This window comes from Lagopus leucura, unplaced genomic scaffold (assembly GCF_019238085.1).
Source record: "Lagopus leucura isolate 7727_CA_CO unplaced genomic scaffold, USGS_WTPT01 Super-Scaffold_100009, whole genome shotgun sequence".
Classification (NCBI taxonomy): Eukaryota; Metazoa; Chordata; class Aves; order Galliformes; family Phasianidae; genus Lagopus; species Lagopus leucura.
The window spans coordinates 19,262,637-19,286,715 of NW_024962266.1; the positions used below are offsets into that span (position 1 = coordinate 19,262,637).

At 44.7% G+C, this 24,079-nt stretch overlaps 1 protein-coding gene across 8 annotated transcripts in view; it reads left to right on the plus strand.

Annotated features, from left to right (window-relative positions):
* The window catches only part of PTPRF (protein tyrosine phosphatase receptor type F), a 342,455-nt gene that overhangs the window by 234,692 nt on the left and 83,684 nt on the right, over positions 1-24,079 (plus strand). For all 8 annotated transcript variants that reach the window (XM_042873558.1, XM_042873562.1, XM_042873560.1 and 5 more), the window contains exon 6: positions 14,141-14,329. In XM_042873558.1, the coding sequence (XP_042729492.1) occupies positions 14,141-14,329 (189 nt within the window). The remainder of the gene's footprint in view (positions 1-14,140; positions 14,330-24,079) is intronic.

Here is a 24,079-nt window from a genome sequence, read left to right on the forward strand (position 1 = left end):
TTTGTGTAGGTAGTGTTGCATCAGCAGACGAATTTGCAAGAAAGACCAGTCAGGGAGGCGGCAAAGCCCAGTGAAATGCTGTCCTTCGGAGCAGGAGGGTTTCAGAAGGCTGGAGCCTGCTCCTGAGGACTGGCTGGCAAGCACACCAAACCACCGCTCCCAGCAAAACAGGGTTGTGGAACGTGGCACAGGGCCAGTGGAGCAAGGAGGTTTGGGCTTGGATGCATTTAGGCAGCGGATAAAAGTGCAGCCAAGAGAGAATTGAGACGGGTTATATGAGAAGTAGAAAAACTGCTGGAACTTCTGATCTTCAGTGCTGTGATGTTCTGAGCTGTATCAAGGACTGCTGGATCATTTGGTACAACCACCTGCCACCTTGCTCTCTGTGGTGTCCCTTGTGACGTGGTGTGGCTCAATCTCAACTACATAAAATATCAGATACAAAAGGCAAAAGTAGCCAAGGGCCTTCCAACGTCAGAAGCCTTTGCAATGATGAAATGACTTCGAGATGATGCTGACAGATGGTCTGTGGTCTACGGTTCAATGATTAGAGTGTGTCACTGTTTAAAAAAAGATTGGCTACTATAAGAGGTTATCAAATTTTGAAAGTGCAGATCTGTCCTTATTTGGGTTTTAGGCAAATCTGACCTGACAAGCCAAAAGAAAGCATTGGCAGTCAAATCCCTTGCCTTGATGCATGAATAAGGGAACTGGTGTGCAGGATGGAGTCATGCATGGTATTACTTCTGTCCAAATGTAAGGTCAAAATGTGTTCTAGAAGTATTAACTTTTAAAAGAGCTTGTCACAATGCGGATGTGAATTCTGCGTAATCTTTGCAGTTTTATGTAAATGAGAAAGCAGCAAGGTATGATGAGAGCGTCAACAGAAAATGATTGTTGAAACTGCAAATAGGTGTAATTTTTGGCAATTTTTCCATAACCCTACATAAGACAGAAGGAAAGAAAAGCCCACTTTGATTTCAAAAACTCATACAGATGTGTGCAACAAATGCTGTAATTGTTAGCATGTTAGCAGCAGTCATAAATACAGTTAAGTGATGTGCTGTCAGCCTGGTGGCAGCACCTCTGACCTCCAGCAGCAGTTGGTGGCCCTGTAGGTGTCTGAACAGAGCCGTGCTCCCTCCTTCCCACCCTGGCATGAACTGTTGTCACAGTTCAGTATGTGGGACAAGAAGAAGAGAATACCTTAAGCACCAGAGCATAAGATTTCATCATCCTCACTGGTTTTAGCTTTTATAGCTACAAACGTTATTAAGCATCGTAAAATTGTCCACTTCTTGTTAAGTCCAGCTGCAGTACTTTCCCAGTCTGTGCCTGTATGAAGAAACAAGATAGCAAAACCTATCTGTGAAAAAATAAGAAAATAAGGTTCACCTTAAATTCTTAAAAGCAGTTTGAATGTGTGAAATAAAATAAGCAATAATATTTTGCAGACAGAACTGCCTTGAGGAGGGGCCTGTATCAGAGGAAATAACAGTGGCTAATGTTGTTTTCTCTCAGTCATTTTTAAAGGTCACTTCATGATCAAAATCTACTTGCTAATTTAATTTCTGTTATTCAGTGTAAATGTGGGATGATGCTGTTTATTTTGTTTGCCGCTTGTTTTCTGCAAAGAATCAACCTTTTGCCTTTGTTCACATTGTGTCAAGGTCTGGGCTTGAAGTTTGTGCACATGGCAGCCCAGCCTGACGTGCTGCTGGAGCCCGACCTCTGGGTTCTCTGAAGAAATATGTAGACTATCCAGTGTAACGTTGTCTCAGGGTATTCACAACCAAATAGGTATTGTGGATTTGCTTGCTGCATTTACTTGGCCGTATTAATTGCTGCTTGCATGTATGGAAAGGTGAATGTGTGTTGATTTGTTGTTCTGGAGCAGATTGGGGATGTTTGTGGGCCACAAGTTGAGGGGATGCTTTCTTGCTCTCCCTGCCTCCTGTGGCTGTAGAGGTTCTGCATCCCCCAAAACACCTTGTACTATTTCCATTCAGTGAGGATGCTGCTTTCCATCTCTGTGTAGGTGCAAACCAAGCGTGTCGGGAGGTCAGCAGACAGAAAAGAAGAAACCTGGAGAATAAACTGCTTTGGAGAGCCATAATAGCCTTAGCTCGAGGACTCAACAAACAGTACAAAATGTGGATTTTCAGCTGTCACATGGCAGTGTTCAATGGCTGGGCTCTACAGAGATCTGTTTCAGGTTTGCTGGGAGGGAGATGTGATGGTGAAAATCACAGCAGATCACGCTCTGCTTTATAGCTCCATTCATGCTGAAGCCCCCAAGATTCCCTCCCAGCCACTGGGATACAAGGCCAGTCACGAGGAGACTGAGCGCTGTCTGGAGCAGGCTGGGGCCACATTGGCTTTCAGATAGGATCAGGAACTGCTTTGTCTTCCCTCAGGCAGATCATGAGTCTAAAAACCCCTCTCTAAGAGGAAAAATAATGTTTTCTCACATTAAGATCGGAGTCGGAGTCGGAGATCCTCGTGATCATCTCCAGTATGAGGGGCTCACTGTGCAGTGTCTTCTCCTGGCACATTGGGTTGGCTGACAACTCAGCACAGTGAGCAGCTGAGGTTCAGCCAGCCGCCTTCCACCCTTGTCTAGTGTGTCCTCTTGTGTCCCAGGTGAGCTCGTGGCCCAAGCCCCTGTTAGCTCTGAAGATCACAGCCACATCGTCAGGTAGAAAAAGTCCTGCTGCAGCTTTTGCTGGTAACTCTCCAGAAAGGGAAATGGGGTCTTGTTTTACTTCATGCATGAGGGATGCTTAGGACAGGAGGACTAGCTGTTATTTTACCTGAAACACCTGCTTGCTCTTAATATCTCCTTAATATCTCAGCCTGTGTGCGCTGAGCTGGGGAAATCCTGGTTCACAGTACTTCTGTTTGCAAGGAGATAGCTGCATCTTGCATCCTCTAGGAAAGACATGCAGCAGCCTCTGCTTGGCAGGAAGTTTTCTCTCCTGTTCGTGGCTGCAGCTGGAGGAGCCGTGCCTCATCTCTCGCTTGTAATTGCATCAGTGGAGTATCTTGGGAGAAGGTTAAACAGTCTTTTGTATATCAAATAAAGCCAGTGAACTTCACTGAAATCATTTAATGAAAACAATCCTGATTATCAGTATATACCACCATGTGATATTTTAAAAGCACATCTTAAAGGGAAATGTAGAATTGTTTAAGGCCTCTAAAGACTAGAGTGCAGAGGCTATGCAGCAAATGCCTTTATAATCTGGGATCTGAAGCAGGCTTTGAATCCATTTGTGTGGGTTTTTTTTCCTGTTGTAAAACATGAGAGATTTTGATACGGTAACTCGGATTTGATTCAGAACTTTCTTATTAACCGTTCTTCATGCACAGCAAATTTTAGCGACTGAGCTGAAGGGCTCTGCGCATGAAGGATGGAATTGACTCAAGGACAGAGCTATTAAGGTGTGTAATAATCAAGAGAGGAAAATTAATTGTCTCTAATTTGGCATAAATCCCAGGGACGATAGCTTCAGTTATTAGGAATTCAGGGCCTATTTCCAATTAGTTATACCCAAGCATGCTCTCATTTCCAGCAGCATAATCTGGGAGTGCGTTAGTGCTTGTAAAGGACAGCGCTGCCTGATCACTCCCTGTGTGGTCGCCGGCAGCCGCTGCTTGCTGGGCAGTAAATCAAACCCTGGCATTGCCATGTTGTTCCTGACACCTTACGAGACCTCCTGGGCTGTGGTGGAGTGGGTCAGAGAGGCTGCTGTGGCTGCAGCATGCTTTCTGGCCTCTGAACTTCCTTCTAAGATACCCGCTTCAGCAAATCCAGGCACTCTTCCCTGTAGGTGTATGAAATGTAAATAGGGTGGTTGTTATCTGTACTGGAAAATCTGGTTGAACCTGGGCTTGGCAGAAGGAGGCAGCAGCTGGCAGCAACAGTGCACTGTGCCTGCATGGCTGTATGTGTGCAGCACCTCTGTGCTGGCGAATTGAGAAGGGCTGCAGCGACACCAGCCCTGTGAAGCCATCAGCGTGGCCTTGGAGGTGAGCCTGTGGGAGCAACCTCCTTTGGCAAGCTGGGCTATGTGTATCTTGCATAGAAACACCAAAGCATAGCAGTCTGGAGCACTTGCGGCCATGTGTGTACGTGAGGGGCAGCGGGAGAAATGGTTCAGAGCAAGGGAGACAAACCCATTTGTGCACTCTATTTCCACGTAATTGCTTTCTGAGACCTGCAGCCTCGCAGTGCTTCAGCCCTCGTCTGCTGAATGCTGTCTGCTGTTCAGTCAGCAATGAAGCAAAACTCACACAGCCTGAGAGTGTGACATCTCCCAGTAGCTGTTCTCAGTCCTGCCTATCCCACACCTTGGCTTTATTGCATGGGAAGGTCACAGTGCCCACCTTTTTTCCCCTTTTCTGTGATTTTTCATTACAAAAATAATAATTTTTTTTTAAAAAGGGAAGCCTCAGGGTCTACTGTGGGACTGCTCTTCCCAACCACATGTGTGATGGTGATGCAAGGATCTTCCTAAATAACAGTGAGATCACATTGCAGTGAAAAAATAGCAACTCATCTTTCGGTCTTCAAGGTCAGCTATTCTTAAGGGACTTGTGAGGCTGAAGCTTGCCAAATTGGGGCGTCTGCTTAGCTTTCTTGGTCTGTATTTGGGAATGTTCTGGGGAAAAAGGCAAGGGCCACGTTTGAGGATAGCACATCCATCCATCTGAGGAGTAGAAATCCCATGCTAGCTAGAAGGTGGGGAAACCCAGGGTTTCTATACTGCTCATTGGCAAAAGTGAGCCTTCGACTAACAGCACATACATTTAATATTAGGAAATATGTCTTTCTTGAATGGCAAAGGAGTTCTAGCTGATCTCCTGCATTTGGTTTATGTTGTATCCCACGGCAGCCAAGAGATGCCATTTTTATCCACTTAGCCCTGCTGTAGTTTTGCTGCCAGCTTTCCACTTATCCATTGCACGCTGAGTGCAGTTCATGAGGGCCTGCACTGGGGATTTGTTTAAAGTTTTTGCTGAAATTATCAGCCCCTCCTTTTACGGTACATCTTTCTGAAAATATAGGTGCTGTGGCAAAGCAGTAAATAGGACGCTGAGCCTCCGTAATGCTCACTGTCTGTGTGAAAAATGTGTGCCCTGGTAAACTCTGATCAATTACATCATCCTGACGTTAAAGACCATAAGTTGTCTGGAAATACATCTTATTTATGTTGGCATGTAGTCACTGGCTTGCTGCTGGTCTTTTGCTGAGGCCTTTCTACTTCACATGGTCTCTGAAAGACTATTAAGGTAACCAGAGTCTCCATCTAAAGTGCTGTTGGAGCCAGTGCAATTAATGGATCTTCTAGAAAGTGATGTCTTGCATGAGGATATAGAACTCTTAGTAAGAAAATATTTCTGTCCCTGACTCTGGTAAGTGTTCTTTCACTTTATAAAAAGTCACTTCCCCACCAAGTAAATAAAGTTAGTTATCCAGTGCGTCCAGTTGCATTATGTGATAGAGTATTTTAAAGCTTCTGAATAGGAAGCAGTAATTTGCCATCTCACTGATCTGTCTGGTGGACAGATTAGCTGAACACCTTTCTTACATTGTACTAATGAGTTCTGTGCCTGCATTGGCTGCAGCAGAACAAGTGCACTGAAACTTCACATTTATTGTTCTATTTGGAGATAGAATTTCTCCGACAGAAGATACATGAGAAATTTTCAGTCATAGAAGTGCCTGACCCAACATCTGAATATTTTCTTGAAGGTGATTAAAAAGTATTTGACCGTTGTTAAAAAGTAATACCTCGGAGTAGAAATTTCATTTGACTTTTACTATATTGGCCTTTATTGGGGCTGGTTCTGTATTCTGGTTTTGCTAACTTACCAAAATATGTGTATTAATAACGTTTCCTGAGCACTTGCTTAGAGCACAGATCACAACCACCCAGGAAATGGCAGGCACAGCCGCGTGCAGAGAATTCACAGAGAGTGGTAGGAAGGGGGATGGCACTGGAGAAAAGGCAGAGGGTCAGGGAAGAGGCAATACAGGGAGGTGGAGAGCAGCAGGGTTGGTATTTTTCAGCCTGTTTGCTGCAAAGGAGCCTGTTTTTGTAGACGTCTGTTTGTCCTCCTTTCCCACACCCACACACCTTGCTTGCTAGCTTTGGGATCCAGGCTCTCACGGTGTTACAGAACAGAACTGTTCCATCCCATCATCTGGCGACTTTGGAGGTTGCCTCCAAGTTTCAGTGTAGTCCTCAAGATCAGAGAGCAAAGAGGTATTGCAGGAGGGCATTCTTCTTGGGGGGGAATTTGTTTTCCTTTTGAAGCCCTGGCAGTTTGTGAACCCAGAAGTGGAGCATGCTTGTGCTTTCCCTAATGACTGGCTCCTCCCCAGTACAATCTTAATTTCCAAGCTGATATTTCCAGATCCTTTACAACATTCTCAAGAGCTTTTGATTGGGGATTTTGGAGAGGGTGAAAGATAAAAGGGACTTGTTCTTCTCTCTCAAGTAATATCAGAGCAATTATTCTTAAAAAGTTGGCAATTGCTGCTCTGCCACGTTGTGTGCGTGCCTTCCTTTCCAGTAGTACAGATGCAAGGAAAGGCATTGCTGTCTCTTGTAGGAACAACATAGGAATTAGATATTTTCAGCAGGATATCTTGTCAAAGCACACAACTTTTTCCTGTCCCAAGTCCTAAAAGTTTTTTGCTGGCCACTGCTGCTGTGTTAGGCTGGGATGTTCCCCCAGAAAAGAAGCCACAGGATTGGTGGTGATGCAGGCAGCTGCAGGAGCTAAATAGAAATCAAATTTTAGCACGATCCAGCCCTTCTGGCAGGAGTTAAGTGACCGAAGATCTTGTGTTCTGGCCTGTGAAGTGGAAATGAACAGATTTAGCATTCCAACTGAGCGGCAGCAGGAATGCTTCACATTAATCTGAAACTCTGTGTCAGAAAGCGTGGGAGAGCTCTGCTGTCAGATTAACTCTGTTCTCATGCATCTTTTCCTGCACTGAACTGCACCCAAACGTAAATGGATCAAAAGTCAAATGCTCCATTAATTTAACCACACGTTGTATTTAATGACATATGGAAATGCTTTATTGATTGCACATCTTAGAAATGAAAATCTCTATGCTAATGGCATATCACATTGGTGCAGGTGAGGTGGTATGGAAAATGCAAGGGATTCATAAATGACTTCAAATACAAGTAAGCCATTTATGTGCTTTTCTCTGAAAAGGCTGAAGTTTGGGGTATGTTTTAGTGGGAGTATGTTTATATATCCTGTCACAAGGAAATGTGCAGCGACAGCCGTTGTGTTCAATTCCTCAGTATAAAATATTAAAAAGAAGCAGTGGTTTGAAAATAGGTCTACGGGCAGTTATTTTCATCAGTTGGTACCAACAAATGGCACAGTCCTGCCTGAAAGCACAGCTTGGTCGTCTTTTACTGTTCCTTTTCTGTGGAGTCATAATAGCTGGCTACAAAACCTTTCTGAATTCATTGTGTTTAAAGAAGTTGTGTGAGTTTTTTAAAGGCATACTTCCAGCCGCTGGGTTTTGGGTTGGTTTTTTGCTGTTTTGTTTTTGTAAATATTAGGTGTTGAAAGAATCTAATCTTGTTTCACAAAACTATTTTTACCTCTTTGAAATTGTGCTGTAGGTTTTTTTTCTGGTGGAGAGAGAATAAACCAAAATTTCTGTCTACGAAGGGTTAAGGAGGGGACTCTCGCAGATAGGATCAGCTCTACTTGTGTGTAAGCTCTTCCTCACCCACATTCTTGACATTTCTTGCTGTAGTTTCTGCTGTGCCATACCTCGAACCCTTAAATGACTTTCAGCACCTTACAGCTAAGCCCTTTCTAGTACTTCCTTAACATGAGTGACTGGTTTCTCCAGTCTGTAAGGGAAGAAATGCTTGTTTAGGTGTTTCTGTGCATTTAAATGGCTGGAGATGGCTCTATGATTGAGGCAGATATTGGAGCAGGTTTAGAGTGGTCTTCCCCTCTGAAGGGACTTTGCACTTCATATCCCACCAGCCAGGTTCTGTCAGTGGGTAGACTGTCCTGTGGTATAGAGCTTGTTCATTCTAAGCAGATGAGCTTCTTCAATAATCTTCCTTCATCTTTACTTTTTTAGATATGCCAGAAACCTTGAGTCTAGGACCAAGATTGCAAATGACTGTTGTGGAGAGGAAGCCAGGATGGGCAGCACGAAGAGGTGTCTGGGATGGTTGGGGGATGACGTGGTAGTAGGGATTTCATAGATGCTGTCACAGGCTAATCTGACAAAGGCGTAAATAATTGTTTTCTCCCAGCATGGATTGAGGTCTCCTAGCTGATAGCAAATTCCACAGCTAAGACATCCTGAGCAGAAGTTATTATTTGTTAGGAAGATCCCTAGACTACAGACTGAAACAGTGGGTTGTAGGTGCAAACCTTTAATTTGCCCAAGGATGTGACTGAGTGCCTGCTTCTGGTCTGCTCTGAGTCAGCTTCAGCAGCTGTTAATCAGCTGTGTGTGCCCTCTGCCAAGCACAGGTCGCAAGTTGTTATTTCTGAAGAAGAGAGGAACTGCCTCTTTGCAATAGAAGCTGTGGCTGTACCCGGCCATCTCAGTGCTGCTGCAGATCCTGCATCAGAGCAGTGAGGGGTACGCTGTGCTGCCCTCACAGGTTCTCAGCAGGAGCATCCTGCCCTGCCTTCTTGCCACAAAGAGACAGCGTGAGCAGTGCCCTTCTGGCAGCAAAGATAAGTGCTGTCCCCGATGGGTGTTTTATGGGCTCCTAACCTCCAGGCTGAGCAGGTCCGGCAGCTCCCACGCTGCGAGCCCCCCGGGCAGCAGTCAGCCTGAGAGTTTATCCCCTTCTGCCATGTCTAGTCTTGTATTTTCTTGAATTTTCCTTACAGTAGTTTCTTTGTTTTGGACTGACTCAGATTCTTTCTTTTGTGAACTGTTTGGTGCTGCTGCTGTGATCTTTCTGAGAGATAGCGAATACTTTGTTTACTGTAAGCTCTTGTGCAGTAATTCATGTGGTTACACCGTGACACAGAAAAGTCCTTCTGGAGCTCATTTCCACAACCCACCCATTCATCTGGGCCCTTCTCCTGTTTTCAGCAGGCAGCTTCAGCGTCACGTTGGCATGATGTCATACAAACATAGCAGATTTGTCACTAAGAGCCTTGTCATCGATAGATGACTGTTTGTGTTTTCTGCCTGCCTGAAACTGTTTTATACTTGCTAACCCAGCAATTAACTTTGCTGCCTTTGAAACAGGTTGGTTTCACTGCCCCACCTTTTCCTTGGGCAATTACAAGGCGGTGCCAATGTCAACAGGGCATTAATTAGCCTGCATGAGACTTGGCTGCTGCAGCAGCACGCACTCCTTCCCTCTCCCTGTCGGGCCGTAGCCCGGCACCAGGCAGCCTTTGGAGGCCAAAGATTTGGATAATGCTGTTGGTGAGCTTCTTCAGGGGTTTCTGTAGGAATGGGGATGCAGAAAGAGTGTCACCTCAAAATGGCTGATAAATTGCTCTTTGTGCAAGCATCAGTTGAAGCTGAGCAGCGCCCTGTCAGGGTTTTCTTATCATGTAAAATGATGCCATTCTTCTGGGCTGCCGGATTGCTCCAGTGCTTTTGATTGTCTTGTGGTAATTGAATAGCCGCACTGTGTAACCTGTGCTGAAGGAATTAGGGCTGTTTATTCAGCAAACAGATGTCCTGGATTGTGGTGTGCTTACGATCTTACTAGCTTGCATCTTTCATTAGATAATATTGCCGACTACCCAGGCTATCTTTCTTGCACTGATAATTTTCCATTTGCTGATGTTTTAGTGAATCAGGGGAAGCTTTGGAAGCTTGTGAAATGTGTAAAGTAATTTCACTGATCCATCAATTGTGAGTCCATCAGTATGCAAAGGTTTCCTCTGCAAACCCCTCCAGCATCCCATGTTCCATTGCTTCAGACCCCTGCCTCACCAGGACTGCTTCAGCACTGATGACTGTAACTGGTCGAGATCCCAGCCTGGCCCACCAAACGGGCAGGGAGGAAAGGAAATAACCTTTGGTGCATGCATCCTGCTACTGCACAGTGCTGATTGCAGTCAAATGCATTTACCAGAGATCTCTCTCTGCCCTCAGTCCATTTCCTGCCTTGTCCCGAGTTCCTGCCTGACTTCGAGGAGCTGGCAGAATAGAAAACAGAGCTGTGTTACACTTTAATTATTCCTACCCTAAAAGCGATGTTTGGCTGGAAGTTCCTCAGCTGACACTAACTCGCAGAAGCCAGTGGGCTAGAAAAGCAATTTCCAGCCCTGTGAGCAGGTAGGGCCCAATATCTCACCAGAAATGAGTTGAGAACACCCCTTCCAATGGGGCAATGGCTTTTGATAGATTGTAAGAGAATTCACCTTACAGCTGTGGCTATAACGTATAAGAAAAGTTGCTTTTTGCTATTTCCAAATTATATTGGGTATCATTTTTTTTCCTCTCCCTCAGCAGTCTGAACAATTGGACTTATGATACTAACAGGCCTGGCTTTTGTGCAAAGAGGAATATGACAAATAACACCCATAAATGTGTTTACAGTTTTCACTATCTTTTCTAAAATACCGTTTCTGTGAATTATGTTGGCACAAAGGAAATTCACAGTAGTAGGGGGGGAAAGATTTTGCAGGTTCTAAGTCACAGTATGACCTGCAAAACACAGCTGCACGGATGCAAGACCAAGGAGTGCCATACAGGGTTTGCATTGGTAGGAACCTCATACCCAGTTCTCCTCTTCTCTAAGAGATTACAAGTGTTGAGCAAGATCCTGGGGGTAATCCTGCAGGATTCAGCTCTCAACAGCTGTGCTCGCCATGGGCTCTCCTGCAGGCCTCTCTTGTAAGCAGCTGCTGCACCATTACATGCTGTGGCTGACCCATGCTTCTCAAAAGACATACACTTCAGTTGCTGCAGTGTCCTTATCCTCAGCTGATGGTTGGAATGATACAGGAAATAAGGAGGCCCTGTGGTTGTGTCTCCCAGCAGCAGCCTTGAGAAAGGTGTTTATCCGGCGAGCCCATAAATGTGCTACGTAATTGCAGCGTCTGTAATGGAGATTTCAGCTGCAGTCTGGGGCTGTGGGAAAGATTTCTTACCTTCTCTTCCCCCTTAAAGAAGGGAAATCTGTGGCACAAAAGAGCTGTGAGAGCAGGGGGTTAGATTTCTGTCACCTCGGCAAGGAGATTAGCAAGGCGAGCTGTCGAGTGAGCATGAGATATCCTCTGCACATGCTGTCACGCTAGATGCCAGAGGGACATTCCTGGCTCCTTGGTGACTGCTGCTAGCAAGACCTCAGCCTGGCTGTGCCTTTTCCAAGTTTCACTTTGCAATTGCAAAATCCGCTCGTTTCTTTCTTGTTGTCTCCCTCTCTTCTCTTCTTGTTTTCCTCTCTGTCATTCCTGCTTCTGCTGCTGTGCTCTTAAGGAGGGAATTAGAGCTTGCGGTGCCTGAAAAACTCCTGCTTGTGCCTGGATTTTGCTTGCTCTAACCTAATGCCTACCTGAGATACATCCCTTCTGACAGTATCCAAATCCCAGAAAGAAGAACCGCTGTCTAGATAATCTGCATTTGAAAGTTAATGTTTTAATGTGTATTCAAAGCATACTAGCTGTCCTTGAATAAAACCAGGTGCTGGCAAATGCATTTTCTAGAATAAGAGTGCCCACATACTGACGTGAGCAGGAGGATAGATAGCTATTACTGACGGGCTCCGTGTGCAGACAAGTCAGCACAGCTAGCGAGGGCTGAGAGGAGCCGAGGCATGACTGAGCCTCATAATTAGCCCTGCATTAGACATTTTGCTGGAGGGGAAGGCATGGCAGGAGCAGTTCTGAGCTCCTATCATCACCTGTGGTGTTGGGACGAGGGGACATCTCTCATGCATTGCTGCTGGTCTGCGGCTCATTCCTAGTGAAGCTGCAGTGCTGCTGGCAGGCCACGTCCCATGGATCAGATGCTGGAAAGGATTTTCTGCCCTCTCTCATTTCTGTGGACAAAGGATCAGTGCAGATGGGAAGAGATTTCTTGCACAAATACTGACTTTAGATTTGCCGTAGCTGTTTGCTAACCCTCTGCACGGACTTTGGACAAAGTTAACGAGGTGAGACTTAGTTTAGTGCATTCCATGTAAAATCTTGAACAAACTAGCACTGCAAATACGAAGCATGGCGATTAGATTAGATCACTTCAGGGTTTCAGCCTCCCCAGAATAAACATCTGCTCCCAATGTCATAAATAGAGAGGTGTTGCACTTTATGCAAACATGGCCTTGATCCAAAGGAATGTCACTGTTCTCTTACGTATCTTCCTTTGCTTTCCACTCTGTACCAGACCGTGCTTCTGTGTGTGCCCTTCTTTTGTTGCTTTTCAGCCATGTAGGAGAATGCATTGTGATTGCTCGGCATCGGCATCGAGTGCTTCTGTTGCTTGCTATTGAATGCTAGCTCTGGTATCATTCCAGCTCTATGTGTCTTTTGTCTTTGAAAATCGATGGAGAGCAAATTAAAAAAGAATTAGTTTCTGCTGGTAACTTTCATTTAATAATAATAATAATAAAAATATTCCTTTTATGTATGCTCATGATGACAGAGGTTTCTAGGGAGGCCTGTCTAAGAGAAAAATTACGGTTTGTGCTCTAAATAAGCATCAGGAACTTCTTTTTTTTCTTTCCTGTAAAAGACCTCGATGTCTCATTAACCACTCTTAACCACACCGAAAAAAAATATTCCAGGGCAATGTTTTGTTTACAGCAGATGTCGCATTCTGTTGCAGTCTTGGTGTACGAGCAGGTCAGGGGTCTCGGGAATTCTCCTGAGGTCTTAGGGAGGAATTAGCTAACATAGCTGTGTTTGTGCTGCTGGTGCAGTAGAACAGGTAGAAGTGAGGGGATGCAGGTTGACGTGTGTGATGGTAGCAGGAGAAATAGGACTGCAGCACGCTCAGGCTCTTCTGGGACTTTGGGAAATGCTGAGATCTTGTTCGTTTAAACACTGCAATGAGTTGGGAGCCTCACAGAATTGGATTTGCAAGGGAGGAAGGTTTGCCTAAGTTCCCTTAAAATGAGAAAAAGAAGAAACTTACTGAAAATAATTGAGTTTCTGGTGCTTTAAAAGCTTCTTAATGTTCTTTGAGTTCTTTTTTTTTTTTTTTCTGTGAAAGTATGTCCTTTTGATTGCAGTTCAGGCTTAGCAGAGTACAGTACATCTCGGTACAGAATGAGTAAATGAGCTCAGTTCTGCAGCTGCTATTGAACAACGATGTTGGAGCATGCCTTGGCTTATCAGTGAAGGCTGCCTAATGTATTCAACCCAGCCTTACCTGAGCGTGCTCTGCAGCAGCAAACCCAATTAACTGTTTTCATACCTGCTCTATGAATGATGTAGCAGTTACGGCACTGTTTCATTTTATGGTATTTCTGTAAGATGAGCCAGAGTGTGCACTGGCCTTTTGTCACACATCTTCGTTGTTGTCTGCAGCTCTCAAAATGCACCAGGAGCTTGCCATGGTACAGCCTTGGCAGGGCAGCTTTGGAGCAGAGCGTGGCCCATTAGTTTAACATTCATTAGTTTCTAAAAGCCTTCTGAATCAGATTTGAGGGCACGAGGAAGAGATTTACAGTCTATCCTACTAGTGTGACAGAATGTTCCTAGTCAAAAAAAAGAGAAAATGGGCCTCTCTGGACCATTCTAAGGGGTTTTATTGTTTAGCTGTTGCTTTTCAAGATGCCTCAAACTATTTGGCATTGCATTTGTCTGTTATCTTCGACTGGGTCCTCCTACAGAAAGGCAAATACCTGCTTTTACAGAATTATTAACAACAATAGATGAGCTTACGTATCAATGAAAATTATAGATGTTTCCCAAGGCAATTGATTTAAATGGAGTTAAATTTAGTGGAAGCTTCTATTGGTATAATGAATGCTCATTATAGAGCCTAATGTGCTTTAAGGGCTTGAAAACCTTCTCAGTAGGGAAGTCTAGCTGCTGTTTTCCAGCAGGGGCACAGATGCTGTGCAATGGTAGCGCTGTCACTACAACTGCTTCCCATTGCTATGCCAGAACATTTCTGTTTAACCTCTGCTTTTTCTTCCTCTTGCAGAAGACCACCTCCCAGCTGGCTTCCCAACCATTGATATGGGCCCACAGCTGAAGGTGGTGGAGAAGGCCCGCACAGCCACGATGCTCTGTGCTGCCAGTGGTAACCCCGATCCTGAAATCTCCTGGTTCAAGGACTTCCTGCCTGTTGACACTGCAACTAGCAATGGGAGAATCAAGCAGCTCCGCTCGGGTAAGGCAGCAAAGCAAGTAAGCATCTCAGCAACTACACTCTTCCTGCCTTTGCTCTTGATGCTATTATTTTTCTTTGTGATGCTGAAATACAATTCTAAACTTAACTGTCAATTTGATGAGAGGTTGCTTCTTTTACAACATAAGATCAAGTTTGGAGCAGATCCTGTCTGCCAGGATATTGTGGCTTGTTATAAGAGATGGGCATGGACATTCGTTTTGGAACATCAGCCGGATTCCTTCTTCTGTAGACCAACTTGACATTGCCACAGATCCTTGGTAGACTCAGTCATTTTGCTGCCAGCTCAGCAGGTCTCAGCAACCCTTGCACAGTGCAGATCAGTATAATGAGATGGTGGTTGAAATTTTACAATCAGTGGTCATGTACTACTTCACTCCTTACAGAGACACTCTGCAAGACAATGCTCCGTTTGCTGTTGAGATCTTTATCAGTCTTGCTATGTGACACTACAAGAATAAGGAAAAATCTAAGAAGCAGCAATCCAATGGATTTCAAAGAAAGGTGGATGCAGTTATTAAATACACAATTTCTTGTTTGCTATTTGATAAGCTGATTACTAGCTTTAGAAATACAGATGTTTAGTTCTTGTGGGTGGCTTGGAATGCACTCATTTTAGTGAGAAACTCCTGTTTTTCCACTGTGCTGTTCAGTCTCTCAGGACTGTAAAGCCCATTAGAGAATTAAAGAAAATAAAACATGGCTCTGTTCACTTGATGAAAAGCAGCTCCCTGGCGTGAATTGCAGAAGATATTTAACAATGCATAACATCATCATATAGCAGCTTTAGCCTGGGGAAAAAAAGTCCACAGTATCCTGCTGAAAGTGCAGAAGGACCAGAGCTGAATTGGCTTCATTCTGGAAAGATCTCGTGCTTAAATAAGAGACAGAATGTCTTGCCTGGCCGTGATGTGTCTCTGGGCACTCAAAAACCATTTGTTATGAGTGCTGCTGCCAGGGCAACACTATCTTCCTCCTAGCAAGGTGAATGTCTTGACACATTTCCCCATAGCAGGAGTCCTCTGCATAAATCTGATGATGCTTGGATAATAAGAAGTAGGATTTTACTTGGGGGAGTGGGTAATGAGACATCACTCTCATCAAAAATAGAACCCAGCCTGACACTCCTGATCCCACCTTGATGTACCAGTGAGCTCTAATTATACTAATGCATTTATGGCTTATGAAATTTCCCAGTGACCTTTAGCTTATCTCCCCCACAACATGGTTTAATCTTGATCTGATTGTGCTGAAAGAAAATATCACACTTGTTAATTATTCCGAGAAGCTTTAGGAAGCAGCAATAGGAAAGTACACACAGATGTGTTTCACTTCATAGCTGACTAAATCAGCATCAGAAGTTGCCATAAATGAGCAGCAAGGCAGCTCCTGATGCACTTGCTGTATGTTCTTCATCCTCTTTTTCACAAGCACTTGGCTGCCTCTCTACCAACTGCTTCACAAGTTTAGTGAGATAGAAAGTTTGAAAACAAACCAGTAAACTCCGTCACTGTGTCCAAGTTTTGCTTCCTATTCGCTCTTCTTCAGCAACATCTCAATTGAATATTTCACCTGGGATTCAAACTCTAGAGCTGGCTGCTTGCTGAAGACACAGTAATTACCAAGGGATGTGTCAAGGGAACCTTTTAGAAATCAATGAGCAGCACACATTCACAGACTTGCAAAAGGAATTGATTAGCTCTCTAATGTAGTAAGGGAGGTTTCCACAGTTCAGTGCAAGAGAATTCTAGATATGAGTGAAGCTGGTGATTAGATACCAGGATTCACCAGGGCTCTGGCTCCGCCGCAGCGTGAGTGGGGAGCAAGAAGTTTACCACTTCTCATGTCCCAGAGCTTCAACCCCTGCTAGCATCTGTGGCTCCTTCCTGTGTTTCTGGCCGATACAACGCAGGGAATGCCCCTCAAAGTGCCTGAGCCCCACTTACGTGGCAGCAGTCTCTCTGCGTGAGAAGTGTGATGGGTCGGGCAGTCTCTGATGCATTCTGCAGGATGCTAATTGAGCTTTCCAGCCCTACACCATAGTAGGGCAGAATTATTTTTCAAAGAAAAGAATTTAAATAGATACCTCATTATATGAGAGAGTTTAATAGTTTGCAAAGTCTCTGCTCCATTAAGATCATATCTTAGAGCCAGCCTGGCATATCTGCAGGAATGTCAGTTTATACTGTCTCAATCTAAATATACGCTCATTTAATTTCATTTAATTAAAACCCAATAAAACTTAGACAGATGTAATATAGTTAAAATAGTTACAGCACAGTGTCAGCTCAGTACTGCATATATAGGGTGCCTGACCTTCACCCAGTACATAACATGTTATTATTCAGATGTCCTAAATAAGGGTCATAAAGGTCAAAGCTGCTATGGACTCTAAGTCGGAGTTGAGGAATGATTTTTCTTCAGGCTTCTCGTGTGGAATAAACAGATAAAGAAACACGTGCTTGGGAGAGGTGCTGTCTCCTGAGACTCAAAGCAGTATGGGCATGCAGTGCTCTGAGGGCTTCAGGCCAATCTCTGAACTCACATGCAGTCGGATCATTGCCCGAGTGGGCCCTGAACATCACTTTCTAGAGGTGTGTTGGTCTCAGGTCAAGTTACTACAGTCTGAGGTTTAAAGCAACCAATCTGTCATCTTAGGCTCTTTTGACCCTAGAATAATGGTGTCTGTCAGGAACAAATATGCAACTTATGTCTGCCCTGTGCCCTGCTATCCTTATTTCCTAATTGCAATTACATTTGCATATATGCATTTTCCTTATTAAACCTCCTGGTAGTTAACATAACTTTTTATATTTAGAAGGCTTTTTCCTCTTTCCCCCCAGCCCAGTACATAGATCTTTCCTCCAGTATAATGCTTAATTCATTCTGAGTCCACCTCTTGGGTTGTTTTGCCAGTACGTGTTCAGGTAATTGCTCTAGAGATGAGAACACAAATAAACACAGATTTTCATCTCTGTTATCACAGATCAAGGCAAAGGCAGTGTCTCTGACTCATGCTGGTTGTAGCAAAATTCTCCCTTGCTCATCTTGTTAGTACTTCCCACCTCTTGTTGAGAAGCTGCTTTTCTGCAAATGCAGTGACTCAGGACAACTCCCTGTTCTTGCCAAGGGTGCTTAGCTTTGGTCATTGCTTCTCAGCCACTGACACAAAATCTGAGGCCAGCTCTGGGCTGGGAAACCTCCCCGGCACACCAGTTCATTTTAAAACCTGTTTGGCTGAACTGATTTTAAAACGATCAGGGGACTGTAGTAGCAAATAATGCCCATATGAGGGTTCTGGCCCACATGGGTCAGTACTGCACCTCCAACCATGTTTTAAAATTAGTGCATGATGTGGCAGAAACTGTTTCAACATAGACCAGATTGTACTGAGGCTTCACAGCTATTCCATAAGGATTCTTGGATCACAAGCTCCTAAAGACTTCAAAGCAACTGTGGTGGTGTTCACACTCACAAAACTCTTGAATACTTCCAGCGAGATTCGTACTTGAATTGTTCTTCCACCTCGTTCTTCAGAAAGCTTCTGAACAAACTGTCCGATGAGAATAAACAGACATCTTGACCGTTAACAAGATGTCTTTGCCATGTGCAGAAATTCAGGGAGCATTGCCATCTTGCATCTATTAGAGAATTTGATGTTACAACAAGCATCATTCTTTTTTAATCACCGTCAATTAACTGAGTTACAGAACCGTGCTCTAGACCCTAGTGTGGCTTTCAGGCAATTAACTGACAGTGAAGTATCAGAGAGGGCTCTGCAGGTGACTTCATTCACTGTCTGGGAAAGTGTGGGTGCCTCTAACAAAGAAGCAGTGGGAAGCTGCTCACCAGATCATCTCACTGCATTTATGCTTGTAGTTTCCAGCAAGCATTTTCATTTTAGTCTTGTTCCCATGGGAAGAAGCACTACTTACGTGGAAACCAGAAACATACCCAACATACACAGCGAACCTGCAAGAAGAGGTGGTGCCTGTGAAATGGCAGCGTGGATGGTGACTGCTCTGTCCTGCTTCACTGTTGATAGCCGGCATTCAGGCCCCAGCAAAAGGCATTCAACACCTGGCAAGATACAACTTCAAGTCCAAACAAGAGATAAGCAACAATGTAAGACAACGAGTATAAGAATAGCCCAAAAGAATGGAGATTGGGTAGTATTATCCAAGAAAAGATCGGGAAACCCAAACAGGGGATGGATGCTCACTCAGAGAATGGACTAACAGGATAAAGGTTGAAACAATCGCATGGCCAAGCATTTGATAGTTGAAGTTTTATGTGCTTGAAGAACCTGTACTGCACATATAGGTCTGTCTGAGGCCCACACAGCAGCAGTGTGATTCACACAGTCTTGCCATTGCAATCGAGATTCACGTTTGCATTACCCTAATGCCTAGTTGTGGCCAGCAAGAGCTTTGATTTCTGTCTTTGACGTTGCTTTGATTTTTTTGATAGAGATAAAATAGTTTCCTATAACGAAATGATTTGTCTGGGAAGAGTTGATGTCAGCAAAGTGAAGTACTTTCTCCAGCAGAGCCTCCTCCACGCTAGGAAATACTGATACAAATAATCCCAGGGAATTTTCCAACATCATCCTATGTTTTTCCTTGCTTTGGCTGCTTGGCTGCTCACTTCCAGTACATCAGGGTCAGCATTTATTCCTGCTGAAGTGATTGTATGAGGTGCTACTCACCCCATATGCCCTCCAACCACCCTAGGATTTAAGGTTTGATCTTGAGGTGCCCTTTGTATAAAGTAACCTCATGATCACAAGACGGCTTCAATAATGGTTCATGTGATGGCACCTCTGTCACTTGACAGGCTTGGCAGGCACTGTGTGGCCTACATGCTGTGATTCGGTCCTTGTGAGAGACAGCCTGAAAGGACGGTAGTCAGAGATGGGTTGTCATATGATGGCATATGTGAAGGGAGAACAGGAACTTTGATTCCTTCTAGAAGAGGAAATTTAGAGACCAACAGGGAAACCTTGTTCATTGCCCCAACTGTGTCCTCTGAGCAGACTGTTAAGGCTGAGCATCTTAACTTTGCAGAGGTGAGAGAGACCCAGAACAAACAGTGTGCTGAATATGGTGTGCCTCTCTGCTGCTCCCACAAGGATTGGCTTACATTCTGAGACCGGGAGGACTGAGACTTAATGCAGGAAAAACGAGCTGGTCATACTTGCATGTTAGGGAATCTGCTTCAAGTATGCAGTTGCTCCTAAAGCTCTGTGTAGACAATTGCATATTAGAGGAAGGGTTTAGCCTCTGCAGGGAGTAGATCTAAAGATTTGCTGCAAATCTTTTCAGTTCTAGGAGAGAACAACAAACCCTATTTCTGCCAGATGAGAGAGAAGGAAGTCCTGTTTTCTGCCCCTTGGGCTCATGCTCAAAGTCACTGCACAGTTCCCGTGGGAAGTGACACACTGTGGTGATGCTTTTCTTAATTCTGAGAATGATAGAAGGGGGTGGAGGGAGGCCCTAGACCAAACAGAACAAAAATAACCCTTGGCAAACTTTCCAAACAGGCGAAGAGAAATAACCCCATTTTCCACGGCTGTGCTTTTCTGTGCAAGTATCTCTGGCTATAAGGGCATCAAGGGCAGTGATAGTTACTAAGATAGATAAATAAGCAGCAGATTTATTATTGTAAGGGAGAGATTACCCACAGCTTCAGTGACTGCAGGATCTTTCCTGATGCTTCAGTGATGTGTGGATAGAATGTGTCAGAAAATATAACTAGACATAAAGTTAAGATGGGGTAATGTCATCTTGGCAGAGGAAAATGCTAAAATGAGTAGTTTGAATTGCTGCTCCTGCTTAGAAAAAGGACTCTGCCTAAAGGGAGGGTAGTTAGGAAAGACAGAGAACAAGTATAAATATTGTAATTACTTTTTAAGAGGCAAGTTAAACATGCTTAAAATATGCTTCTTTGTATTTACAGAAATTCTTTTCTGTCTTTCTTTCCATTGGGTGATCATTGTTGTGGATAATGGAATGAGCTGTAAATCTGAGATACACGACACTCTTGTATGCATACTGGTATTTATTAATCAGTACACTGAACATGATCTGACACACTGTGTCCTGTTTAACCCTGTTTTTCTGTCTGTTTAAACTCCTCAGTTTTCTTTGGTAAGTGCTTGGTATTCAGATCTTACAAATCTGCATAAAACCAACACATACCATGAACTGCCTATGGATTCAATCTGCATGAATCTCTCCCTTATACTAACAGCCTTCATATGTGCAAAATAAGACCAAGGGGACAAAAGTGGGGAGTAGAAGGGTTCCCTGCCAATTTGCCCAGCGGGAGCATCTCTCTGTGAATCATGCATCATTATTGATCGTGCACTGAACTCAAGACACTGACCAGTGGGTCTTCCACTTGCTAAACACATTGACCTCAGAAACAAACCTTCACAGATCACTGCAATAGGATAACTGAACCTCAGTCCCAGAGAAGCCCTCCTTATAAGATACTTTTCATTACAGCATGTAAAATTGTCTCCGGTGCCTTATAAAGAGGGTGGGATTCCTTCCTCCAGCCAGCATCCAAATCAGGCAGGAATGACAGAGATCTGGCTAGCGTGCCGTTCTTACGTTACCAGAAACCACTTCGTTTAGAAATACTTCTCTGTGTAAAGTTAATTCTGCATGACACCGATTTCTGTGCCGCAGGGGACCCGATACAAGGTTTAGGCAAATGCGGAGAATAGCTCGAAACTGATTTGTTACACTCTCTCCCAAGTTTAATTTCTTTAAGCAAGCAGATTTTGTCCCACTGGTCATTCTAACATGGCGAAACTGCACCTAGTGCCCGCCACCATGCGCTTGCCACCCCTCCTGCCCAGCACTCGCGTCACACAGCCCCAGGCCACGCACTCCTTGTTCTGTAAGGAATGAAGGGGCACCGCATCATCCTCCCGACGTGTCCTCCATCTCAACTGCTTGAGCACTGGTGGGGTGAATGCCAGCAGTGAGGCCAGCCGGCAGCGGCAGCTCAGCCCGCGCCGTGTCCCCAGTGGCAGCGGTGGTGAGATGCGAGGCTGGGTGCTGCACTCCTGGAAGCGATGAGCTTTACTAACCCCCCGAGAGTGTCACTCTGACTTTTACTGCACATCAGTTTCTTTTTTGTTTATTCCTATCGCGCTAATACAAATTCTAGCTTGAAAAAAACTTTCTGCTTTTTTAGTTATAATTTTCTTCCTTTCCTCTTTGTACTAATGCTTCTCTCTAATCTTATTTGCATTCAAATTACCTCACCAGGTGGTACACCGATCAGAGGTAAGAATGCTGAAATGTGCCTCCAGTTGTCACGTCACTCCATCTCCTGTCTGCCTTGTCCCTTCTCCTCCAGTGTTGCTCATCTCCAGCTTTACTCTCAGCCCTAACTCCGCCAGCGCTCTCACTCATCCGCACTCTCCCACTAGTGTGTTTATTTTGGTTGGTTTTTAGCGTGACTTCTTGTAGACTCATCCATTGCGATTTTGCACTGTTGAAAGGGGGTTATTCAATGGAAAGTTTGCAAACTGGAGAACGGTCCCTAGCCTCTGCCGTGGGAGGGTTGGCATCTCCTGCAGCTCCTGCAAGGCTCTGAGCTCCCTGAACAGTCATGGCCTCTGGGGTTCCTGTCTCCTGGGAGGGGGCTGTGTTACATGAATTGCTTTGGTGTGAGTAGGTAACATTTTCACAAGAGAACAAATTCTCTTTTGCTGCTGCTGACAGGCAAGAAACTGTAATCAGAAGGAGATCAGTTGTTGAAAGTTTGAGCAAATCTGGCTCTGGGATGTTGTTTGCATTGCCCATGTTTGCCTTCCAAGTGTGGCAGCAGAGTGGGGAAGCGCTGCCCCAAACCTCCCTTTTAGAGAAGAAATGCCAGCGGTGCTTTGTAGCGCAAAAATTTGGTTAAATAAATGAATCAGAAACATATCTGGCTGCTTTAAGCCTTCATTAATTAAACCCACCTATGGTTTGACAGCCCAGCGTGCATGGTCCCTGGCTAGTTTTCAAAGTCTGTGTCCACCAGTAATGACTTTCCAATTGGAGTGTTGTCTTTTCTAGGCTAAACACTCAAAGCTGTCCCTTCAGATTAACGTCAGTGTGTTAATCAGCGCTACGTGCTGAGGCCCTCCTGAGTTCTCTTGTGAGTTTGGTTACCCCTGTTGACTGACCCCTGGATTTCTCGACAGAGTGACTACCACTACAAACTGACACAACCTCATTCGTTCAGTTCTCCCCTTTTCTCCTCTCCTCCCCCTTTTCCCTGAATCACCGCTGGAAGTTAATAATCTGACTCTGGAGCTGGTTCTGTTGCTGGGGGTTAATGTTTTCAGCTCCCGTTAAGTGATTTTAGAGCAAATGTGAATTGCCGTTTGATGCGTATTTGCATTAAGTTGCCTCTGTAGTAAATCTGGGTCAGGCAAAAAGACTGCAAACCTTATTTTGCTTTGAATGGGCTTACATATCTGTCATTCCTCCCTTTGGAACGCTCACGATTGACAGCTGTGCTGTTACAATCTCCTTAAACTATTTCTTCATCTCCTATTCCTATTGCAAATCCTAAACTGAAATGACAGACGGAATGCTAAGTAGCCGAGTGCTGCCCGCTGCCAGCCCGCATGCAGCGCGGCCGTCCCGGGGCCTCGCCGCGCTCTCGCCCTGTCTGATGACATTAGTGACTCAGCACCAGAACCGCGTGGATGCTCCATGCTTGGGAACCGAGCGCATCTCTGTGAAACGGAACCATCCATCTCATGAAACATAACTTCCCCACCCCCCCCACCTTCCCTTCCCACCTCCGTTTGAGTCCTGATGAGGTATTTTGAGAATGTTCTTGACATTATTTAAAATATATGTGTCCTGTTTGAATGTCAAAGATGACATTTCTGTGAGAGCAAACAGAAGCCACGTGCTGCTCTCTGGCTTCTCCCAGAGGATTTCTGTCAGCCTAATGCCTTTTATTTAAAACGGAGGTCATTGAATTTCTAAAGATAACGACAGATTAGATGAAAGTGCTTTTGTGATGGTGAGGTTGTGTCTGTGTAGAAGTGACTGTTCTGCCATGTTCTATACCCAGCTGCACTCTTGTTCCTCATTAAGGTAAGTTGGATGCTTTGGAATCCATTCATTTGGTCTGAAAGGAAGGGTGAACTAATGACTCTTAACGAACCCTTTTGGTAATGATGTTGAGGGTGGGAGGGCAGATTCGCTTTGATTTGATGACTGCTGTGACTGCGTCTCTGGGAGCCGTGTGTGCAGAGCCTTTGGGAGGATCAGGTGATACCCAGCCTTTGAGCCGCAGCAGCAGAGGACCCACTTGCGTGGAGCAGCACGGGGTTAGCAAGGGGATGACCTACGAACGTCTTCCATGCACTCCTCACCAAACTGTGGGAGATTTTTCTAACCACTTGTTTGATCTTCACAGCACTTATTTGGTCCTTTTTGTCCGAGACATCTCTGGCTTCCCCGAAATGAGAGGAGCCGCCATCTATAATTCATAAGTCTCAGTTTGTAGTTTAAGTCTTTACCCCTCAGGGACTGCCCCAGGTAGTAATTAAATCTTGGAACCCCTATTTGTTCATCAGGAAGACACGGAGCTGGCAGGCGCCCATCAGTTAGGCAATAGCTGACTGCTTAAGGTAACCTGCAGATGGTATCAGCAGCTCCGCGTTTAAGCACGTTATGCTCCTTTCTTATTTTCAAAGCAGAAAATAAG